Source organism: Alexandromys fortis, unplaced genomic scaffold, assembly GCF_014885135.2.
Source record: "Alexandromys fortis isolate MF-2015 unplaced genomic scaffold, M_Fortis_MF-2015_v1.1 scaffold_63, whole genome shotgun sequence".
NCBI lineage: Eukaryota > Metazoa > Chordata > Mammalia > Rodentia > Cricetidae > Alexandromys > Alexandromys fortis.
In genome coordinates, this window is record NW_026067953.1 from 5568755 (window position 1) to 5590792 (window position 22038).

The 22038-nt window shown below is 41.1% G+C and overlaps 1 protein-coding gene across 2 annotated transcripts in view; it reads right to left on the bottom strand.

Annotated features, from left to right (window-relative positions):
- Positions 1–22038, bottom strand: part of Efcab11 (EF-hand calcium binding domain 11) — a 174028-nt gene that overhangs the window by 96195 nt on the left and 55795 nt on the right. Inside the window, exon 6 of one of the 2 annotated variants that reach the window (XM_050151516.1) lies at positions 20998–21130. The exons of the other annotated variant lie outside the window; for it this stretch is intronic. Coding sequence (XP_050007473.1) covers positions 21055–21130 — 76 coding nt within the window. The 3' untranslated portion in view covers positions 20998–21054. Of the gene's footprint in view, positions 1–20997; positions 21131–22038 lie in introns of those variants that run through there. 2 annotated transcript variants of the gene reach the window in all.

Consider the following 22038-nt stretch of genomic DNA (forward strand, 5'->3'; position numbering starts at 1 on the left):
TTTTCTCTTAAAGCATCCAACAGTTAGAGGAGCCCCATGTCACCCCATGAGAGGAGCCCCACGTCACCCCCATGAGAGGACCCACGTCACCCCCATGAGAGGACCCACGTCACCCCCATGAGAAGAGCCCCACATCACCTCAGAAGAAGATCCACATCACCCCAATGAGAGGAGCCCCACATCACCCCAGAAGAGGACCCACATCACCCCACAAGAGGAGCCCCACATCACCCCATTACGGAAGGCACTCTGTGTCACCAAAGTCTACTGATTTAAGTGTTAATAATGTCTTTAAAATATCTTCGCAACAAGGTCTACACCAGTTTTTAACCAAAAATTGAGACCACATGGCCTAGCCAAGCTGATATGTAAGGTTAAAAGCCATCATGTTTATGTTAGGTAAAGACTTCTAACATAAGACTAAAAAAAGTACTAATAATTTAAAAAACACTGAGTTGGATTTCATTGTAAAAGTCCCTTTGTCTTTAAAATAAAGTAAAAAAATAAAAGAAAGTACTAAAAAATGAAACAAACAATAGATTAGGTATCCTATCTGGTTTACATGAAAATCTTTTGTAATTCAGGACTAAAAAAAAAAAAAATCACGTATTGGGCAAGACTTAAATAAATACAGATGTGGGCCAGGACAAAGTCAACTGTTGAACTCTAAAGTCGTTTACGGAGCACGCACTCAACAGTACAGGAGCTATCACCACCTGCCTGTTAGAGAACTGTAAACCCAGCTCTACCGAACCACCATGGGCCAGCACTGAGCTCAGCACGGTGGTCACGGAGTGTTAGTGGGATACAGTGGGACAGCCACTGCAGTGACCAGGAAAGAAGGCCCGAAGGTCACAACACAAATGTACACAAAATGGAAGTGTGACCAATTCAGCAACTGGGCAATGTACATCCATTCCAAAACACTTATATTAAATGCTACATAGTACATACAATTGTATGCATTCAATTAAAATAAGAAGTGGTTTGCCAGTTTCTGGTATATTTTAAACACATACCTCACTCAACGCAATAGAAATGAAAATGAATATCCACACATAAACCTGAACAAGTTATTGATAGCGCCTTATTTACAACTGACCCAAACTGATAATGACTTGAATGTTCATCAGCTAGTTATTGTGAAAACTGTGATTGTCTATCCATCTTGCAAAAAGCACTGCTCAGTAACAGGAAGGAAGTACCCATATGACCATACAGATGAAGCCCACATACACTGGCAGAAGCCTGATTCAAAGGATGACTACTGTGTCATGTGACTCAGAACATTCGGGAAGGGCTACCGCCTAGGGACAACACCTCCAGTGATGCCAGAAGCTGGGAGAGCAGGTGGAGGCACAGAGGGACAGAACACTCCACATAGTGACCCTGGTTACACAGCTGGATGCATCTCTCAAACCCACACAGTATTTGACACCTGCTAGTGGAGTCTCCCATCACGTGCAGATTATACCTCATACACTTAGTTCCAAAACAATGGCGCTAAAAGCCTAAAATTGCTTTAAAAATTATGACAGAATAATAGAAATGTGAGTTCAACTAAGAATGTAAAATTTCATACTGTTTAAGCATTGTTCTTACAGCTTTCTCCCATTTCTCAAGAAAATGAGTATTAAATCACTACGGTGTTTGGATTCTACTAGATAAACATACAACTTGATATTTCATTTTAAAGGTCAGTATTTATACTATACTGAAAGTATATTTAAACCTCCTTTGAAAAGTTTTAGTTATTCATGTAAAAACACCTGTGGAAGTAGAGTGTATAAGACTCCTTCCCAGGGAATACAAAGACCACTATTCCCAGGCACAGCGTCCAGACCTGAGCCAGTGCTGGCTTACAGTATGGCTGGACTCTCTCCACTCCAGTATCTGAGTCAGGCAGACTAACAGTCATGCAGACAGGCTAGGTCCCTTCAGCTAAGAGCAATCTGCCTACCACATAAATGTGCTTTTATAAATAATCTCAACTGTCTGTGAGTGTCCCGAGGTGGAAGGCTGTGAAATACCATGCAAGCTGAAGGAAATATTACTGCGTCAGGAGCACTATGTCGAATGATGGAATCCACCTCCCCAGGAGACTGAATAAATTTGGAATTACCTTCCAGTGAAGCTGTGTATAGCAGAAAAAAGGAACGGACTATTGGGGCGACATGCACACAGATGGAAGAACCTCAAAATGCAATGCTGAGTGAGAAAAGCCAAGCTTCGTGATATACAAAGCACTACCATACGTCACCCAGGGACAACAATGGGCTTTGCGAATTAATACCAGTTCAGGAATACTAAAACTCACGCGATTGATAAATATGACAATATGAACCAAACGTTTTCTGTACCAAGGGGAAAAGCAGTCAAAAAGAAAAAGAAGGATTTATAAACTTGTGTGTACTGTTTTATTTCCCTAAGACTGCGGTGTTAATGCAGCAAATGCCAGACTAAGGAGGAAGGCAGAGTGCAGTGTCACAATGGGCGTTTTTCTGTTTAAAGGATTTACAACTGAAATGAAAGACCCAGGTCTACTGACATTTAGCAGGACCTGTGATTTGCTGCAGTTTTGATCATTTACGGCAATATACAACAGGTAGAACATCTAAAGAATCAGAAAGTGTAAGCCTAGAAATTGAGTAGACCCACGGTTAACTTTTTAGTTAGTTGACTGGTGGCAGAGTGAAGGTACGTTTATTTCCTTCTAGTCTCAATCTGAGGAAAATCTCCACACAAATGAATAAACATCAAATCTTCTTTCTAAAGCCAGCGGCCTCTTTTTCTGCAACTTAGTGCATTAACTCAACAATAACTAAATGGCCATGTATTTTTTGCTAACCCGGGCACTCAGAGGCCATCACTAGAAGGCAGGCAAGTCTGCTCCTCTCATGCATCTTTATAGTCAACAACGAGAGGCAGACAACAAAGAGTCTCTGTAGGATTTGCTAAGTGTTGCCAATGACAGAAAACTGCAGCAGAGAACTGCGGGGGCGGGGGGGCGGGAGTCAGGGTGAAGACACTGATGTCGGGAAGGTGATATGTGTAGAAATCTGAAGGAAATAAAAGGCAGCAAGTGTCTCACCTAGACACACCCAATATGTACATCACAAGTACACAATATGTACCCAAGCTCTCAAAGCCTACACAGATAGGGGACATTCACTACCTTGTGCTAGTCTGACATCTGAGAATTAGTTTTTAAAAGTTAAAAAAGAGAAGCAACTTTTTCTACTTAACGTCACATACTATGGGGTAGCTAAGGAAAATTGGTACCAAGGTATTTTACTGAAGTGAAAGAACAAAGAAAGGAAACAATACAATAGCAAGGAATCCTTAAGGAATCTGCTGAAAGACAGCAGAAAAAAAAATCAGTCTTTCCTAGCATATGTACCAACCATTTAGAAAAGACAACAGACTGTAAATATATCCGTGGGAACAGGTGTTAGGGAATAAAGAAAGCAAACAGGCAGGGATCAAAAAAGCAGGTGACTATGAACGGCAAAATATTATTACGACAAGACATTAAACATCTGTATCATATTTCAGCACATGTGTTAAAGCTCCAACTTTTCTTGACGCTGTAATGTATTTTCTTGGGAATGGATACACTACCTAGTGGATCCTTTCATTTCAATGGGGAAAAAAGACCCACACTCACAGAGCGGGCGAGCTCCTCCTTAGAAGTTACATCCCAGATGCTGTGGGAGCACAGAAACCCTATACTCCCTGAGGTCACCATCCTAAACAGTGGGGTAGATGACTCAACCAATGTAACGATTAGGATTACAAGGAAGGAAATGAAACAGAAAATGCTCCAGCTGGGGACTAAATGTTTCTCTCTCTCAGAAAGTCTTACGTTGAAAGCAGACCACTAGAGCCACAGTACTGAATGAAGGCAGACCTTTGAGAAGCCAGTAGGTCAATGGGCATCTGAGTGCCCAGAAGGAGCTGCAGACAGCAGAGTTCTCACCTTCATCCAAGTAAGGACACATTCGGGACCTATGCAGAAAGGTTGTCCTTCTGTAGGTCCAGGAATTGTAGACTTTTGCTCTGATCTACAGCCTTCCAAGGGTGAGATAGCAACCTCTGTTGTTGATATACCACTCACTTTATGGCAAATGTTGGTGGGGAGGTTATTTTTGAGACCTGGTCTCATATACACCATCGTAGCCTCATATTCACTGTGTGGCCAAGGGTGACCTTGAACTCCTGATCTTCCTGTGGCGGGAGTATGGCAATGAGTCACCGTGCACCTTACATGGTGCTGAGGCTCAAACTCAGGGCTTCATGCATGCAGAGCAGACATTCCATCAACCGAGCTACAGCCTTATCCAAGTTTATGACACTTTTTTATTTCAGTAGCCTAAATATATAGAGATAGCCAATCTTATCTCCTTGTGATAAACCATGGTGCCAGAAGACCTTCTCGGTGCAGTTATAATGGCTACATTTCAGAGAAAAACCAAAAGGAAGTGCAGAGCAGACAACTGTTCTGCAGGAAAACAAATGCTGACTCTAACCTAGAAACACCAAGGCTGAGGAAAGCCTCTGAGATCAGGCAGGGTTTGCATAGGATAATGAGGATGATTTTCCAAATCTGAAAATTAATAGCCATAAAACAACACCGAAGATTAAAAGAGGCTGAAGGAAGTCAATTTCCTCTAATCATTTTTTGTACAAATGTATAAAGCATATCATCCACGAGGTAAGACAACATGAAAATAATTCTTTACAAAACCAATAAAGCATTTGATAAAATAATGGATTCTGAAAGTAGACTGAGTTTTAATCCTGTTTTACTTTTTGTTAGTTGTCAAACTTTGGCTGAGTTTTCTAGTGTCTCTGGGGCTGATTTCATGTGTGAACTCGCTGTCTTGAAGACTAGGAAAGGGCTTGAGCAGCGCTTGGCATGTCGTACATGCATTGAAAACTTTAACCCTCTTTCTAGTTTTTATTTTTTATTATTATTATCACTATTATATTTTAGATACCTATTTGTTTTCTATGAAAGAAAAAAGAAAGGATTTGGGTGGACGGGGAAGGGAGAAAATCTGGGAGGAGATGGGGATGGGAATCATACTCAGACTACATTGTATGAAGAAAATCTATCTTCAGTTAACAAAAGTTTAGCCCTCATCCATGTGTACAAGGGCCCTCCTAGCATCCTGCTCACAAGACTTTGAATGGCATCTGAGAATTTGGCTTTTCGGGAGGTTTTCCACCACTCACTCACAAGAGTGGGTCACCGTGCTCTTTCCTGTCTGTGCTGAACTTGCTTTCCTTCTGGGAGGCTAAAATGGTGGTACACGTTATACTTACAATTCCTTCAGGGTGGCCCATAATACAAACCCTGGGCACTGAGTCTCCAGTGGGCTGCTCTTAGTAACATCCCAGCGTGTTGTCATAACCTGATGGTAAGTAACTAAGCGGCCTCTTCCCCATGAGCCCTTCCCTCTGCTGACCATGGGTGGTATCCTTGGACTGCAGTAAATCATGAGGCCAATCATGTGCTGGGTCCTGGGAATCCTCCCAATAAATCATCAAGAAGTGGTGGTTTGGGGAACCCATCAATCCACTTGGACACAGAAAATCAGCTACTTTGCATTGGATACAACTGTAGTTATGTAAAGTGTTACCTAAGTTACACAAGGAAGTTCTTATGTATAATAACTTGATGACACAAACATTCCATAATGGCACATGTTGTTTATAAGAAAAAGCAATGAAGCTGTAGTCCAATAACACATTCACTGAATTATATCATTATTTACTGAGATTATGCTTTTATTTTATAAAGATTAATATTTAGCTTATATCTTCTAAATAATATGCAGCATAAACATACTAAGTGGCTAAAACTATTTGTTTTTCTTCAGATCCTTCAAATAGCAATAAAAAGTACAACTCAAGTAAAAGTCAGTTACTGAACTTTATTGATTTTATATATTTTCTACATCTCTTAAATATTAAGTGACTATTAGACATATTAAAAATTGGAAAATATTAGTCTACCCAAATAAATCAATATTTGAAAATTAGAATTTTTGGAAGGAAAAAAGTGTGAATGAAAAATTAATAATTGTGTGACTTTCTAGTTTTGGATATTCAGATAAATTCTTTCACTAAAAAACAAAAACTTCAGGCTAAGACACTCAATCAAAAGCCAATTCAAAACCCCTAGAAGTCAAAAAGACAGTGGGCATGACCAGGCCAAATTCTCAGAGCAGAATCCAAAGGGGTTAGCAAGTTGATGTTAGCCCACTTCCGTACTGGAAGCCCTGGCCTGTAGCATGTGTGCACTGGCCTGTAGCATGTGTCTGAGCGTTCATCTGTCCAATAGTTCAGATCCAGGGCTTGTCTAGATGGCCTATTTTGTAGGACAGAATTTCCCACATTAAACTGAACCCTAAAGGGTTACATGAAAGTTTTCCTGTTGCTAAGAAAAGCAGGAAAACCATAAAACAAGATGGTTTCCCTCAGAAGAGGCAAGTGTTGGGTGACCTTGTGAGACAGGTCCTCAGGATCTAAGCAGACCTAAGAGGACCAACACTGGGTCTGTGCACCTGCTTCAGCAGAGTACCATTCTGACAGTGTTCCTGCTGGTCCTGTGAAAAATGGTCACCCTGAGGGGGAAATCCTTTACCCTGGGCCCTTGGGAGTCTCCACAAGTGACTGCTCAAGGCCAGGGAGTGGTAACTGTAGAATAAAGTCTACAGGGAGACAGGTTGCCATGAGTAAAAGTCAGAAAAAACAGACCAAAGCAGACTTCAAGTAGAATTTCCATGTTTAAAAACAAATAGCTTCAAATGCCTTAAGGATGAAGAAACCATAAAATGTGACTTTAGTAAAAACCGTTATACTTTTAATTCTTAAAACACTGCACAGTCTGATGGTGCAGCAGACCTATACTCTCAGTGCTTGGAATGCAGGGGCAGAGGACACCAAGTTTAAATTCAGTCGAGGCTACACACACACACACACACACACACACACACACACACACACAGAGACAGACAGACAGACAGACAGACAGACAGACAGACAGAAAAAGACAGATACACAGAAAAATAATTCTGTATTGTCATTTATTTTATTAAAATGATCCAAAAATTAAAAAAAGGTTTCAGCTAGTCTAGCAAGAGAAGGCATTAAATTTTATCATATGCTTTTCTATAGCTGTTAAAATATCTTTTCCTTAATCTCAATTATTAACATCAATTCATTAATATCAACTCACCTTTTATGTTTTGTAGAAACCTAGTTGGTTACACTATTAACTTTTCATATTTGGTAATATTTATTCTGTTACTGTTTGCTTAGGCTACTTGTGTGCATGTTGTGTGCGCGCTTGTGCATGTTATTTCAGTCAAGAAGGTGGAGCGATACTTTTCTTTCTTTTTTGTTCTTTCATTGTTCTTGTCTGTTTTGGTAAAAGGACTATAATGGCCTTACATAAAGTGAATTCCCTTTATTTTATGAAACTATTTTAATTTAAAATGTTACCTTGAAAATTCTATAACTTTTTATATGTATTATATATAAAAATTATATAAAGTGAATTTCCTTTATTTTATGAAACTTTTATTTTAATTTAAAATATTACCTTGAAAATTATATAATTTTTAAATTGTAAGCACATAAAACCAGAAATGGTTTGCTTTTAAAATGCACAATATACTGCTGTTTTAGAAAACATTAAATTCTTCATAGCATTTCAAACTCTATGTGCATGTGCGCTTGTGGCACCACATGTGTGTGGAGGTCAGATTGGTTCTCTTCTCCAAAATGGGTCCTGGGGATTGAACTCAAGTCAGACTTGGTAGAAGTTGTCTTTACCCCTAAGTAAAGAGACGATATCTTCTGGCCGCAGAGAACAATTTCTTTGATATACCTAGCTATGATAAAATTAAGTGACAAGATGTTTAAATCTTTCCCCACATTTTAAAACAAGACACTACTCTCACTGTTAGGTTTGGACCAGTGATTCTCAACCTTCCTAATGCTGCAATCCTTTAATACAGTTCCTCACATTATGGTTGCTATGCCATAAATGCAATTTTGCTACCATTACGAATCATAATGTAAATATCCTATATGCAGGATATCTGATATGTGACTCCAAAAAGGGTCATGACCCATGGGTTAAGAACTTTGCAATAAGTCAAGAAAAAGAAATATAAAACATAGGAATGGGAATGAAGAACAAAAAGTTACTACTGGAGCTGGAGAGGTGGCTCGGCAGTAAAGAGCACTGGCTGCTCTTCCAGAGGACCCAGGTTCCATTCCGGAACCCACATGGCAGCTTGCAATACTCTGTAACTCCAGTTCCAGGGTATGACTCCTTCCTCTGGCCTCTAAGGGCACTAATGGCATGTGGTGCACAGACATCCACACAGACAAAATTCCACACACATAAAATAAAATAATATTTTTAAAAAAGAAAATGGTTACTATTTATACTGACATTATCTTTGCAGAAATAATTTTAGCTATCTACAGATAAAATAGCAAGGCTGTTAGATAAGAAATCAATATACAAAATCAATTTTACTTTTATGTAAAATTACAAGTAATTTTAAAAGCATTAATTTCTAAATGCTACCATTTTACAACAACTAAGATATAACATGTAGGAATTAAAACCAACAAAAGATGTGCAGGGGTGGGGGCTGAGGATCCTGTCTTGAATATGGAGTTACTCAATCCCTAGGTTCCTTGGGTTAAAATCCTGACTCTGCTGCTTGCTAATTGTTTGACTTTCAGCGTGTCAATTAGCCTTTCCGTATCTCAGTTTCCCGTATGTGGTGTGTAATAATAAGGGATCCTCCCAACTAGCTTGCTGCAATGACTGGGTGTAAAAGAGGAGAGTGTGGCCTGGAGGATAGAGAAAATGATGGAGAAGCCACAGGGCCTGCAAAGGTGACAGAGCTTGGGGGAGGGCAGGGCCCACTATAGGAGCATCTCAGAGGGATTTACAACACCAGCTTAAACGAATACCATGCCAACTGATGAGAGAGGAAGATAGCATCGCTAAGATGTCAGTTCTCTGAACAGCGAGTAGAGATGCAACAGTCATCAAAGTGAATGAAGTTTCAGGTTCTATCCCTGCCCAGTGCTAGGACTGAAGGGGGACTCCCTTGTCCTTTTAGTTCTTAACAAGCTATCTAGTGTTTATGTGGAAATGCAAAGAGCTGGAAGGAGGCAACCAGCCAACTGATTAAGAAGAAAACTAAGGACGGAGACTTGCCATGTTGACAAGAAAATTCTACTGGGGCAGTGACACTAATGACACATGGAACAGAATAGAAAACACGGGAACAGAGGCAAAATGACTGGATAGCAGATAAAAGACAGACTGCCTGCTTTCTCAATAAAAACAACTAAAAATATTGGTCATTCATATGAGAAAACATAAAGTCAGATTCCTATGCATCATCCCATAATCAAAAAATAATCCTAGAAGAGTTAAGTGTAAAATTTTAAATTTTATTAAAGATAAAGGTAACATCTCCCTAACCTCTACCAAGACAAATCACTCCAACCATGGGATGGATTCCTACATTCAGCCTCAGCCATACTTTTGCTTATGTCTAAAAGGATATCTGAAGAAAGTGAAAAAATAAGGCAGGAACTAGGAGAAGGTATCTGTTAAGTTAAAACAATCAGCAGCACAGATGTATGTAAGTAACATGTTCAGATTCATAGAAAGCCAATGAGTAAGAGCTACGGCTAGGTTCCTCCCCAGAAGAGATGGGCAAGTATGAGGAGACTCGATAGAGAATGCCATTGCTCAGGGAAAGCGAATCAGATCCACCTGAGACTGGACATTAACAGGGAGTTCTGATGACAGTAACAGAGAGAATGTGGGTCGGCGGAATCTTTAGAGCTACTGGTGGCTGTACCCACTGTATGTCAATAACTAAAAATGGAGAGCCGTTGTAACACTCTGGCATTACCTCAGTAAGCATTTACATAACGTATAATACAACAATGTTACTCCTAAGTATACATCTAAGAGTGATGTTTGCAGGCATGTACCAAGATGATATATTCATATAATATCATTGGTTCTTGCACAAAGCAAACCAAACTGGAAGAAAATACTAAACACCTATCAACACAAGATAAGACAAATGGGGATACATTTATATGTTGGGTGTTATATACATATAAAATGGTTAAATTATATATAAAACAAATATAAATACTGGGAACATCAATTAGAAAAAAAGGCTTCTGACAAGACTACATACATTTGATTTCTTTTTTATCAAGTTTTAAAACCATTAGGAACATATACAGGTATATATTACAATCATGTAGACATGGTTGCCCTCACAGGATAGCAAATATTCAGTTCAGGGGAGCGGTTCCTATGCAGGGAGGTAGGAGAGTGGATGGAGGAGTGTGTGGGTGTGTGTGAGTTAATGGTCTTCTTATTTTGGTTCCTGGGTTAAAGATGCTAATTTTATTGTTAACTTCACTAACTTAAATACAAACAGCCATGCGTGGAACATTATATTTAAAAATTAACCACACACATTTACAAATTTACATTTAGTTGCAATCTGATTCAAAGTGTTGCACCATAGTTTTAATTTATGCAAACTGTTAGTGTGCCACTTTGGAATAATTTATCATAACATTTAACTTATTTATACAACCTGTTGGAAAGACTAGCATGTAAATACAGTCGAATGTAAAGAAGGAAAGCAGTATACATTATTTCCATAATGCTAATTTAGGAAAGTATCATAAACAGTTGCGTTAGTACTAAGAACAAAATCATTCCATAAACCAAAAGCTAAATGCACTCAATGCTTCCAGTAAAAAATAACCTAAGTGCAGTAATTTACCCCAACTCCAAGGAGACAGAATTAAGCTAGCTTCTGCAATCTATTACAGTGAAAAACACATTGTATTGCTGAGGCTGAGCAACACTTGTGTCCTAGTCCTAGTCTTGTGGTTAGTTTCTGCCAACTTGACACAAACCTAGACACATCTGGGAAGAGGGTTCTCAACTGAAGAATTTCCTCCATCAGATTGCCTCTGGGTATGTATGGGGACATTTTCTTGATTAATGGTTGATGTGAAAGAGTCATCTACTCTGGTCATGGGTGCTATCCGAAAACAAACTGAGCAAGCCATGGAGAGCAGATCAGCCAGTATCATTTCTCTCTCTCTCTCTCTCTCTCTCTCTCTCTCTCTCTCTCTCTCTCTCTGTGTGTGTGTGTGTGTGTGTGTGTGTGGTGTTTTTTGGTTCATAGACTGTAGTCAGGATGCGTAAGCCAAATAAGCCCTTTCTTCCCAAGTTGTTTTTGGTCATAGTCTTTGTCACAAGCAAACTAGAATACATGTGATCTCCAATGGACCATTTAATCTCATACATATAAAATAAGAGGTATATATAGTTCTTTAAGGGTCTTTTTATTGGTGGAGGTCTATGAACCTGAAAGGAAGCCTTAAGAAGCAGTACAATTGTGGAACAGTCTCCTCCTACAAGCACCAGCTTAGGCAGTTCTGAACTGACATGGACTTAGAGATGATAATGCTACAAGCTCTGAGGAGGGACTGAAGTGTCCATACAGTATGCCCTACTTCACTTAGAGTTGCTGTAACAAAATATGTTGGCTAGGGAACTTATTAAGAGGGTTATCTGGTTGGTGATTCAAGTGCGCATGGGGTTCAAACAGCACTGACATCCTAGTGAGGGATGTCTGCTGCGTTATATTGTGACAAGTCAGGAAGGGAAATAGCTACAGAAGAACCAGCCTGTCAGATGGCCTTGCTTTAAAACAACCTGCTCCTTCAAGAATGAATTCACATCTGTGAGACCCAATCCAATTTAAAAGAACAGAATCAATTCATTCATGAAAGTGATGCCTCCACAGCTTGATCAGCTTTCATTAGGCCCCACGTCTTAACAGTCCCACCACCTTAACAACCCTGCACTGAAGAACAGTTCATGAACCTGTATTGGTCGATCCATATCCCGACAAGTCCCAGCACAATACTGCCACGGGATTGGTTAACTGGGAAAAGGTATGTTGTATGGTACCCAAAAAGTAGACAGATTTGCTTTTTGGTTGAAAGTATTCTCTGAATCAGTCTTTTCATGCAACAATATTAAGACAGAAATTATCACTTAAGTGCCAAGACTTAAATCCTATAATGGAAAAGCATAAGAACTTGATGTCAAGCCTGCAGAAGCATTGCTCAAATGGGCTAATGTAAGGGAAATGATCAGTAATTGTTCAAAGATAATGTAAGTGCTTCAATGCGCAGAAAATCCTGAGGTGGATTCCTTTGGTACATTCAAGAGGCACTACACACACTTCAGGTAATCCTAAAGTCTGAACATGTCAAATAGTCTTGTGCTTCCTCTCTTTACCCAGGTTCTATCTAATATGTTTAGAAAAATACATACCCTAAATAAATATCAAAAGGTATTCTCCTTCCCTCAAAATGTGAGTCAGGTCACCAATAACTGATAATCTATGACTCTTATAAATTAAGAAAACACCACCCAGAACCCACTGAGAATCTCTAGAAACCAATATAAAATATACCTGTGCTGGCTGTGGTAGTCCATCCCATAATCTCAGTACGTGGGAGGCAGGAGGATCAGGACCCCAAGGTCATCCTGGGCAATAATAGTGACCTGAGGCCAGGCATAAGAGTTAGGAGACATGATGAATTTTACTTGTAGTAAGGGAAATCAAAATTACAATATTACAGTAGGAATGTACCTTCACATACATGAGAGTGATAAGAACATTCAGTAACACGTGCTGGTGAGGATGGGAGGAGGGTGCCAACTGCATTGTTGGTGGGAATCTGCACTGGCACAGACACTTGGGAACAAATCGAGACACCCATGTGCACAAGCTATGACTCTGCCTTCCACTCCCAGTACACAACCCACAGATTCTCTATCCTGTGAGGACAAAGAGAAACTTATCAGGACAGTTACTGCAGCAAGGCTTGTAGCAAGAAACAAGTCCTCTGATAGAAGGAACAATATAAATTATGGTACACCAGGAAAACTTTCCTTCCCTTGTTTTTATATGCCTGTGTAGAAGGATGTCTTCTGGAGACATTTCTGCCTACCTCTTTGCCTCTTTACTCACTCCTCCTAAACAAGGGACTTGTTTAATTGGCCTCCCTTCCTTTTCCCTAGAAGCATTGCCTTAGAGCAGGCAGAGGCACAGACAGGGCCAGCAGAGCAGGCCTTCCTGTAGGGAGCCCCGGATACACAAAGCCAGCCACTGCAGAGGGAATCTCAATCGGAGGTGCACTTTTACAAACCCAGCCCTCTCTCTAACAAAGTGGATGTTTCATCTGGTACTCGCCTGCACTTGGAGTCTATTTCTTATTTGATGGAGGATAACGGTAAAAGAGGCTGCTGGCTATTGTGCCCTCTTGATTCCCAATATAACACTATTAATCAGAAGGAATAAGAGAAAGATGCATGTGTCGATGCAGATTCAAGTCCTAAAAATATAAGAGAAAAATCAATGTACACTTACTACGTTAAAACTAAGCGACACAACACCACAAATTATTTATGATGCATACATTTTGTCATAAAACATAAGGACATAAGGGCACACACAGGTGGCTGTAAGAAGTTCAAAGTATGGCTCGGCTCTGAGACAGAAGAATGGAAATGCAATCTGGCAGGGCTACCCAGGGAGCCTCGGCCACAGAAGAAATGGGTGTTATGTTTCTAAACCCAAGAGGACTATATGGGCTCTTCTGTGACTGAAATCGTTCATGTGTACATGCATGCACACTTGCAAGCCACATGGTCAGTGTGATAAATAGTTAGCATGGTGGAAAGGCTCTGAGAGCTGCTCAAAGTACCCTGCCCTGCCAGAGTCAGGCTTCTTCAGCTCTTTCCTAGAACTGTCTGGAAAGCTGGGATTGGCCACGCCTGGAAAGAGGTACTAATTGTGGGGACCAGTTCATACAATTTCATTCTAGACAGGAGGACAATCTACCGAATCAAAGAGCCAGGGAATCAGAAAGACAACAGCACAGCCAGAAATGGTGGAATTACTATCAGCAAAAAAAGACACCTGACCGTAGATCTGCCATAATGAAATCTAAACTACTGTGTCGTTTCTGTTTCAGCATGAAAGTCTCTGTTAATTATCTCTATAGGAAGATTCAATGTCTGTTCTTGGTAACGTGGCTCAATGACTTACAAGTCACAGGAAAGATAAATTCAGGGAAACTTCAGGTGACTATATTTTGACTCTACTTGTATGGTTTGAAGACATACCAAAGGAAACAGTCTATTATTTCCTGATTCTTTGTGTAAAAATCCAACCTCCTTGAGTCACAAGAATCATAACAGTCCATTTAAAAGAATATGTATTTTTAGACTTTCACACATTTTGTTAAATTATTAATGTAAAAAAACTTCTCCTATTCTTTCCTCCCAAAAGGAATAATCAAATAACTCAATTTTTGACCTGATGCGTGCACAGGACTCAACTATTTCTCCACGTTCTACACTCAGAGAAAGAGATGAAGATTATGCTAATATGAATTACTGACATCTGGATTAAGCATCTGGCCCTTAGTATCGTGTTGTGATTTACAATCTAGGGATAAATTAGCTGGCACAAGAGGTAGGTACTCTGTGATTGAAATTCCAGATAGAATCCAGGAAAGCTGCCTTACACAAACGTCTATCACATTTTCTGCTACCCGTAGAGAGGAGAAGCCCTGAGTGAATGTGTGCTGTTGACATGGGCACAACCACATTGAGAACACCCATGGGGGTGGCAAAGCTTTCCCCGGGTGAGGTTCAAAGGTACGGTAAAGCTTTCTTTGAGAGCCCCAGTGGGAATAAGAGATCAGTGTGTGCAAAGACTAGCAACTGCAGCTTTCTGGTCCCAGATGTTTACAACCTGAGACTGCTCACTTACAGAGACCTCCTACTGGAACCAGATAACCCCTTCCCCTGTGCACAATAAATATACTGACGGTTCAGCTTGCTGGCGGTAGCAGACCCCAACCTGATCCCAGCTCTCCAGGATGTGTCTCTGTCCTTTTCATTCCCCTGTTATCCCTAATTAGAGTTCCAGAACCCAAGTCCGTAGCTGCCTTTGTCTAGAGCAGCCCAGGGAATGCATTGGCTTCTCATGGCTAGTATGGACCCGGAAGGTATGTGTTGAACTGAACTTAAACAGATGTGTGTGCATCTCTCACAAGCTGTGTGTTTGTGCGTATAAACTTGTAGGTGTGGCTGATTATGTATGCACATGCATGTGGAGGCCAGGGGTCCACACCAGATGCTTCTCCAAACACTCTCTGCCTAATGTTTTGAGATGGGGAATATTACAGAACCTGGAGTTCACTTATCTGGTTAGACCAGGCTGGCCAGCGAGCTCCAACGATCATCCTCCCCAAGGCTGGGATTACAGGTATAGATCGCCATACCTGAGTATTTACGTGGGTACTGTGGATCCGACCTCAGGCCTTCATGCTTTTGGCAAGTATGATGTCAACTGAGACATCTTTTTAGTGCTTTAAGAGATATTCAGAAAGAGCACTGGAAGGTGTTGGGGATTCAGCTAAGGGCACTGCAACCTACCCATGTGGCTGTCCTAGGAATGGCAAACACCCTGCACACCTGAGGATGTCAATGTTCCTTCTTTGCCTGTCTTTGTAAAGTAGAGAAATGTGAAGATAAAACACAACAGAAATGTACAATATCGTGTTGGACAATGACACAGCACGGTGCAACAATGTATGATTTTTAACACAGGCATGAATAACACATCGTCTAGCCATGTCTACCTTAGAGATTCCATTTGGACCTGGCCACAGCTCAATCTAACCACTCTGGCTTTCTTTCCTCTCTCCGTCCTGTCAAGCACAGCCCACTTTCGAGCCTCTGCAACTGTGTTTCCTCTCCCAGAATGGCTCCTCTTGAGACGGCAGGTGCTTTTCTGTCATTTAGGGCTCAGTTAACTGTCACTTGCCACAGAGGCCTTCTCTAACGTCCAGATCTAAAACCATCTCCTCACCCCATCACTTTTTTGTTTCAGCTCTACCTGAAACTGTTACCGTCTTGTCTTGTCCCAGGGAAACTAGGAACTCCTGGAGCCAAGGGGCCTTGTTTGTTTGGATGCTATCCAAGGGCACCCAGAAAGGCACCCGGCACACCACAGTGCTCAGGAACCATTTCCTGAGGGAATTTGTGAGTCTACATTGGCGCGACTTAAGACCTCTTCGTCTCAAGGCTTCTAAGACTAAAACAAATGCCTTCTGCTGAATCATCTTCAAATTTCTAAAACAGAAATGGAGCAAAGCAGAACACCTGTGACTAGATGACTTTAAATACTTAGATTAGACCTGAGAGACCAGACGTCGCCAAGAACACCTGAGGTGAATGCTGCCATTTAGTCTGTATATTTTAATCATACTGATCTGACCCATTAAAAATTAAAAGTAATTCCTTCCACTGTTTTTACGCTAGGCATTACTGTAATTATAGTCTATTACTAAAGCTATCACATTCTTTTCTACCCAAGTTAGCTTGTACTTTTTAGCAATGATAGATCTATCCGATAGATCCCTGGCACTCCTGTTGCAGGAGAGAGAGCAATAAGTGAGCATATTGCTGAATGAAATTCTTAGAAAATGAGTCAGCTGGAAGAAGAAAACACTGCACATTAGGCCAGCCATTAGGAATCAAAAGCCCCGCCCACCGCCACCAAAATGCCACAACTATGTTATGTGGAATCTGGCTCTTACACATGTCTACTGGAATTTGAATAACGGCTTTACTCAGTTAAAGTGGAAAGCTTTTCCTTCAAACATGAGCTCAAGATTCATTCAAATACAAATTTACTGGCACAGTTTCAAAACCTAACTATAGTGAGATATTTTGTCTAGGTTAAATTTAAACCTCCTCATTCTTCAGGCTTACCTGTTATAACTAATAGGTTTTAAGATAATGAACAGTCACAGACTATAAAAAAAATCCCACTCTTATAAAACCAAAGATCATTTTGTGTGATATGTGGTTTCATTTTTAAAACTTCATGTACTTGAAAAAATTATATACTCCTGGAAGAAATGATCATTTTCCATGAAAGAAAATGTTCCTGGGATAAAGGCTCAGCACAGAACTGTAGTGTACATCATCAAGTAAAAGCTGTTTTGCCATTTAGCAAACACAGAGCTTCTTCCCACATAATGGTAGGAGGGAGGTAGTGGCCAGGGGAGAGTGGAGGGAAGCCTGGGTGCTCATACACCAAGTACACAAGAGTGCAAGGCTCTGAAAACAAAACTGTGAAATATCTGCAATCACGCAGCAGCTGATGGAAGCAGAGTCAGAGATCCACAGCTAGCACTGGGCTGAGCTCCCAAAGTCCAGTCGAAGAGAGGGAGGAGCGATAATATGAGCAAACCAGTCAACACCATGATGGGGACATCCACTGAAACAGCTGACCTGAGCTAGTGGGATCTCACAGACTCAGGTCTGTCAGCAGGGGAACCTGCATAGGACCAGGTGAGGCCCTCTGAATGTGAGTGACAGTTGTGTGGCTAGGGCAGTCTGTGGAACCACCGGCAGTGGGACCAGGATTTATCCCTTGTGCTTGAACTGGCTGTTTGGAACCCATTCTCCTTGGAGGGAAACCTTGCTCAGCCTAAACATAGTGGGGAGGACCTAGGTCCTGCCTCAGGGTAATGTGATAGACCTTGTTGACTCCCCTTGGGAAGCCTTACCCTCTCTGAGGAGTAGATGGAGTGGGTAGAGTTGGGGGAAGGTAGAGGGAAGCAAAAGAAGGGGAGGGAGTGGGAACTGGAATTGGTACTTAAAATGAGAAAAAAATTGTTTTAAAAAATAAATTTAAAAAAATCAATGTTAGCTTTAGATTATGCCCAAGAAATTATGAGATGAGAATAAGACTGTCTGATAGTAGGGTATGAAAACAATTAGAATTTTTTTACTGTTAAATAAAAATAATTTATTTTTTCTGTGTATGTTTTTATTTTTTTTATTTATTTATTTTGTGTGTGTTGGAGAGAGAGATACAGAAAGTCAGAGACAGAGAGGGAATATTTGGGCACATGTATATCACCAAGTACTTGAAGAAATCAGAGGGCAAAATTGGGTGTTGGCCCATGAATGTCATCTTGTTAGCGACAGGCTCTCTGTTGTTTTCCCCCTATCTATGCCAAGCTGGCTGGGCCATGAGCCTCTGAGGGATGCTCTGTCTCCATCCCATAGCTCCCTGGAGGAGCACTGGACCACGGATGACTGTGCTCCACATTCAGCTTCTATGCAGGTCCTAGGGATTTGAACTCAGGTCCTCACAGTTGTGGAGGGAGGTTGCTTAAGACTCAAACAGCAAATGAAGCTTACAAAACTCAGGCAATAGACCAAACATGAAACCTGAGGAAGCCCCTGAAAGGAGACTCACAAGGCTCTGCCCCAAGTCTCTCTAAGCAGTAACAGTCGCTGGAGGGAAGAGACATTCTGACCAGCTGAGCTGCCTATAAATGGTGCAGGGACCTCCAGGGATGCAGCTCTTGTACAGTGTCACTCAAAGTCAGAATTTCTTCTTGACCTTCGAGATGACTTTATGGAAGTATAGAAATTTGAACTGCATTACAATCTTGGTTAAAGTAGTATCTCAAAGAATATCCACTACATGCACACAGTGGGCTAACACTCAAGGGCAGATGGGGCAAACAGCCTAACATCAGATGGGATCCTCAGTGGGGTGGCTGTGGGGGCTTCCCCCAAACACTGCTGGATTTAATGACATGTTACTTTTTGTTATAGTTCTTGGTCCAAGTAGCTTCCACAGAGTGGAGGTTCCATTCTACCTCTCCACGGAAGGAGAGATGTCACTGCAAAGTGGGATCTGGACCAGGATGGAAGAGTCACTGACGGGTAATAAGCTACTGTTGCAGCCTGTGGAGGTATGCAGTTCTTTCTTGTGAAAACGGGTCTCAGAAGGATGACTGGTGGATCCCTGGCATTTCCTAACCCAAGTAGCTCAAACTATGAGATGAAGACAGCTAGCATTAAAATTCCCACCTTCACACAGGCATGTGGAGGCATGACGACACACGGTCAAGGCAGCTGAAATGCTACAGAGGTGGGGGGAGATCTATCCAACTCTGTCTGCCACTGAGAGACAGATGGGATCCACAAAGAGTAACACAGAAATACCAGGCAAATGGCTTATGCTTAGTGTAAACTAACAGGAGGAAGACAGCCCAAAAGTATGTGACTGAGGAACACTAACTTCTCTGAGTTCAGTTTTATTTTTTTCTTTTTGGTATTATTTTTTTAAAAGTAAGCATGACAAATTTGCTTAGCCAGACATTTATGCACTAAAATATTATTTAGAAAAGAAGGCCCAAAGGCCCAGCACAAATTACACATTTAAAAAAAAAATCAATTTCTGTTTCCTAATTTCTTTCTTTATAATATTTATTCTTTGGCAATTTTATACATGCACACCAAGCATTTTGATCATACCCACTGTGGTGGTTTGAATGAAGATGCACACACACACACACACACACACACACACACCCCACCTACCCTGTAGGTTTATAGGGAGTGGCATTATTTGAAAAGATTAAGACATATGGCCTTGTTAGAGTAGGTGTGGCCTTGTTAGAGTAGGTGTAGCTCTGTTGAAGGAAATGTGTCACTGAGGGTGGACTTTGAGGTTTCAGAAGCTCAAGCCGGGCCCAGTGTCTCTGTCTTGCTGGTGCTGTGGATCTGGATGTAAAACTGTAAAACTCTCAGCTGCCTTGCCAGTAACATGTTTTCCTGCTTCCCACCATGATGACAAAGAACTAAACCTCTGAAACCTATAGGAAAATCCCCAATTAAATGTTTTCCTTTATAAGAGTTGCCATGGTCGTGGTGTCTCTTCACAGCAATGAAAATTCTAAGACAGAAGTTAGTAACAGGTATTGGTATTGCTGTGATAGGCCTGGATGTGCTTTTGTTTGGAGAAATATGGACTTTGAGACTTTGGATTAGGAAAGAAGTTGAATACTTTAACTGGGGTTTAATGGGCCATACTAGTAGAAACCCAGAAGACAGTGGTGCTGAGGGTGTTTTTAACTGTGTGGGCCAGAGTCAAGGATACAAGAAAGGGATTATGGAGTCTCCCCTGCCCCCCATGACTAAGGAAAGTCGCTGAGGCCAGGTATGTGTCAGGGGTGTGCCTGCATGGAGGCCTAGAGAGGCCATTGTGTGAAGTTGTGAGAAGCCTGGATTGCTTGGAAACCCCAAGATGTTGGAGATACCAGAGTCCTCCGATACCCACCAAAGAAAGCTGCGTACGGGGAAAGGAACCAGCCAATGAGAAAGAAGTGTGTTGTAGTCAACAAAGCTGAACATAGCGGACAATGAGGACTACTAAGACATCAAGAACAGTGGCAATGGGTCTTTGATCCTACTGCATGTAGTGGCTTTGTGGGAGCCTAGGCAGTTTGGATGCTCACCTTACGAGACCTGGATGGAGGAGGGTTTTCCTCGGACTTCCCACGGGACGGAGAGCCCTGATTGCTCTTTGGGCTGAAGAGGGAGGGGGAACGTATTGGGGGAGGGGGAGGGAAAGGGGAGGCGGAGGTGGGGAAGAGACTGAAATATTTAATAAATAAATAAATAAAGAAAAAAAAAAAAAGAGATTGCCATGAACCTCAGAAAAGATTTTAGACTTTGAACTTTTAAACAGTGCAGATATCGAGATAGAATATGGCCTGAATTTGAATTTGAATTTGAAGTTGGCCTGAATGCTTTTTGCATTGTGATATGGCTACAAGCCTATAAATGCCAGGGAGTTTGAATGAAAATGGCCCCCACAGATTTACCTAGAGTGGCATTATTTGAAAAAATTAGGGCATGTGGCCTTGTTAGAGTAGGTGTGGCCTTGTTGGAGGAAGTGTGCCACTGGGGGTGGGCCTTGAAGTTTCAGAAGCTCACCAAGTCAGGCCCAGCAGGCTCATTCTCTCTTCCTGCTGCCTGCAGATCCAGATGTAAAACTCTCAGCTCCTTCTCCAGCACCATGTCTGCCTGTGCACAGCCATGCTTCTTTCCGTGATAATGGACAAAACTTCTGCACTGTAAGCCAGGCACAATGAAATGTTTTCCTTTATAAGAGTTGCAGCGGTCATGGTGCCTCTTCACAGCAAAAGAAACCCTAAGACAGCCACCTTCCAAATCCTCCATGCCTTCCACTTGACTTCCCCCTTTCTTTTTTTAGAATGAATATCCCATTATAAGCTCAGTTTTCTTACTTATAAAACAGAAATAATGTACAATCCACTAGACTATCATGAGAATTAAATGAAATAATGACAAAGCCTGGCATTCATTAAAGCCTTAAAAAATGGCAGGCAACTTTTGCCAACATCTTTACTGGGTTTATCATTTGACAAATAGCCTAATAATTCTTTTTCCATCATTTTGCCTCATGACTACATGATATGCCTTTATCAGGTTTACTTTTTGCTCAATACAACTGAGATAATTGGAAATAGTCTATTGTAATGGCAGACCTTATAAATTTTCTACAGTATTTGAGTCTGGGAAATTTATAACCTGGGGAAGGCTCAGATTTTATGACAAATTCATTATTGCAACTCATTAAAACTAGCATGTCAGCTGACCCATCTGTATTAGAATTGAACATTTCATGGCTATGATTCCTTTTTTTCCTAAGAAGCATTACCTCACATGGACTTCTGGACATTGAAAAATTAAAAGAGAATTATTGTGCACGATTTAATTTGCAACATGTTAAGAATTATGTTTGAGATGGGGGGGCTTTGCTTGTGTAGAATTATCAGAAAGTAAGACTAAAGAACACAAAACTTTATGGTAAAACTGTAGCCAATAAATGAATATTATGAAGAAAGAGGCTGAACTGGGTGGTGGTGGGGCTCACCTTTAATCCCAGCATTTAGGAGGCAGAGGCAGGTAGCTCTCTGTGAGTTTTGGGCAGCCTGGTCTACAGAGTGAGTTCTAGG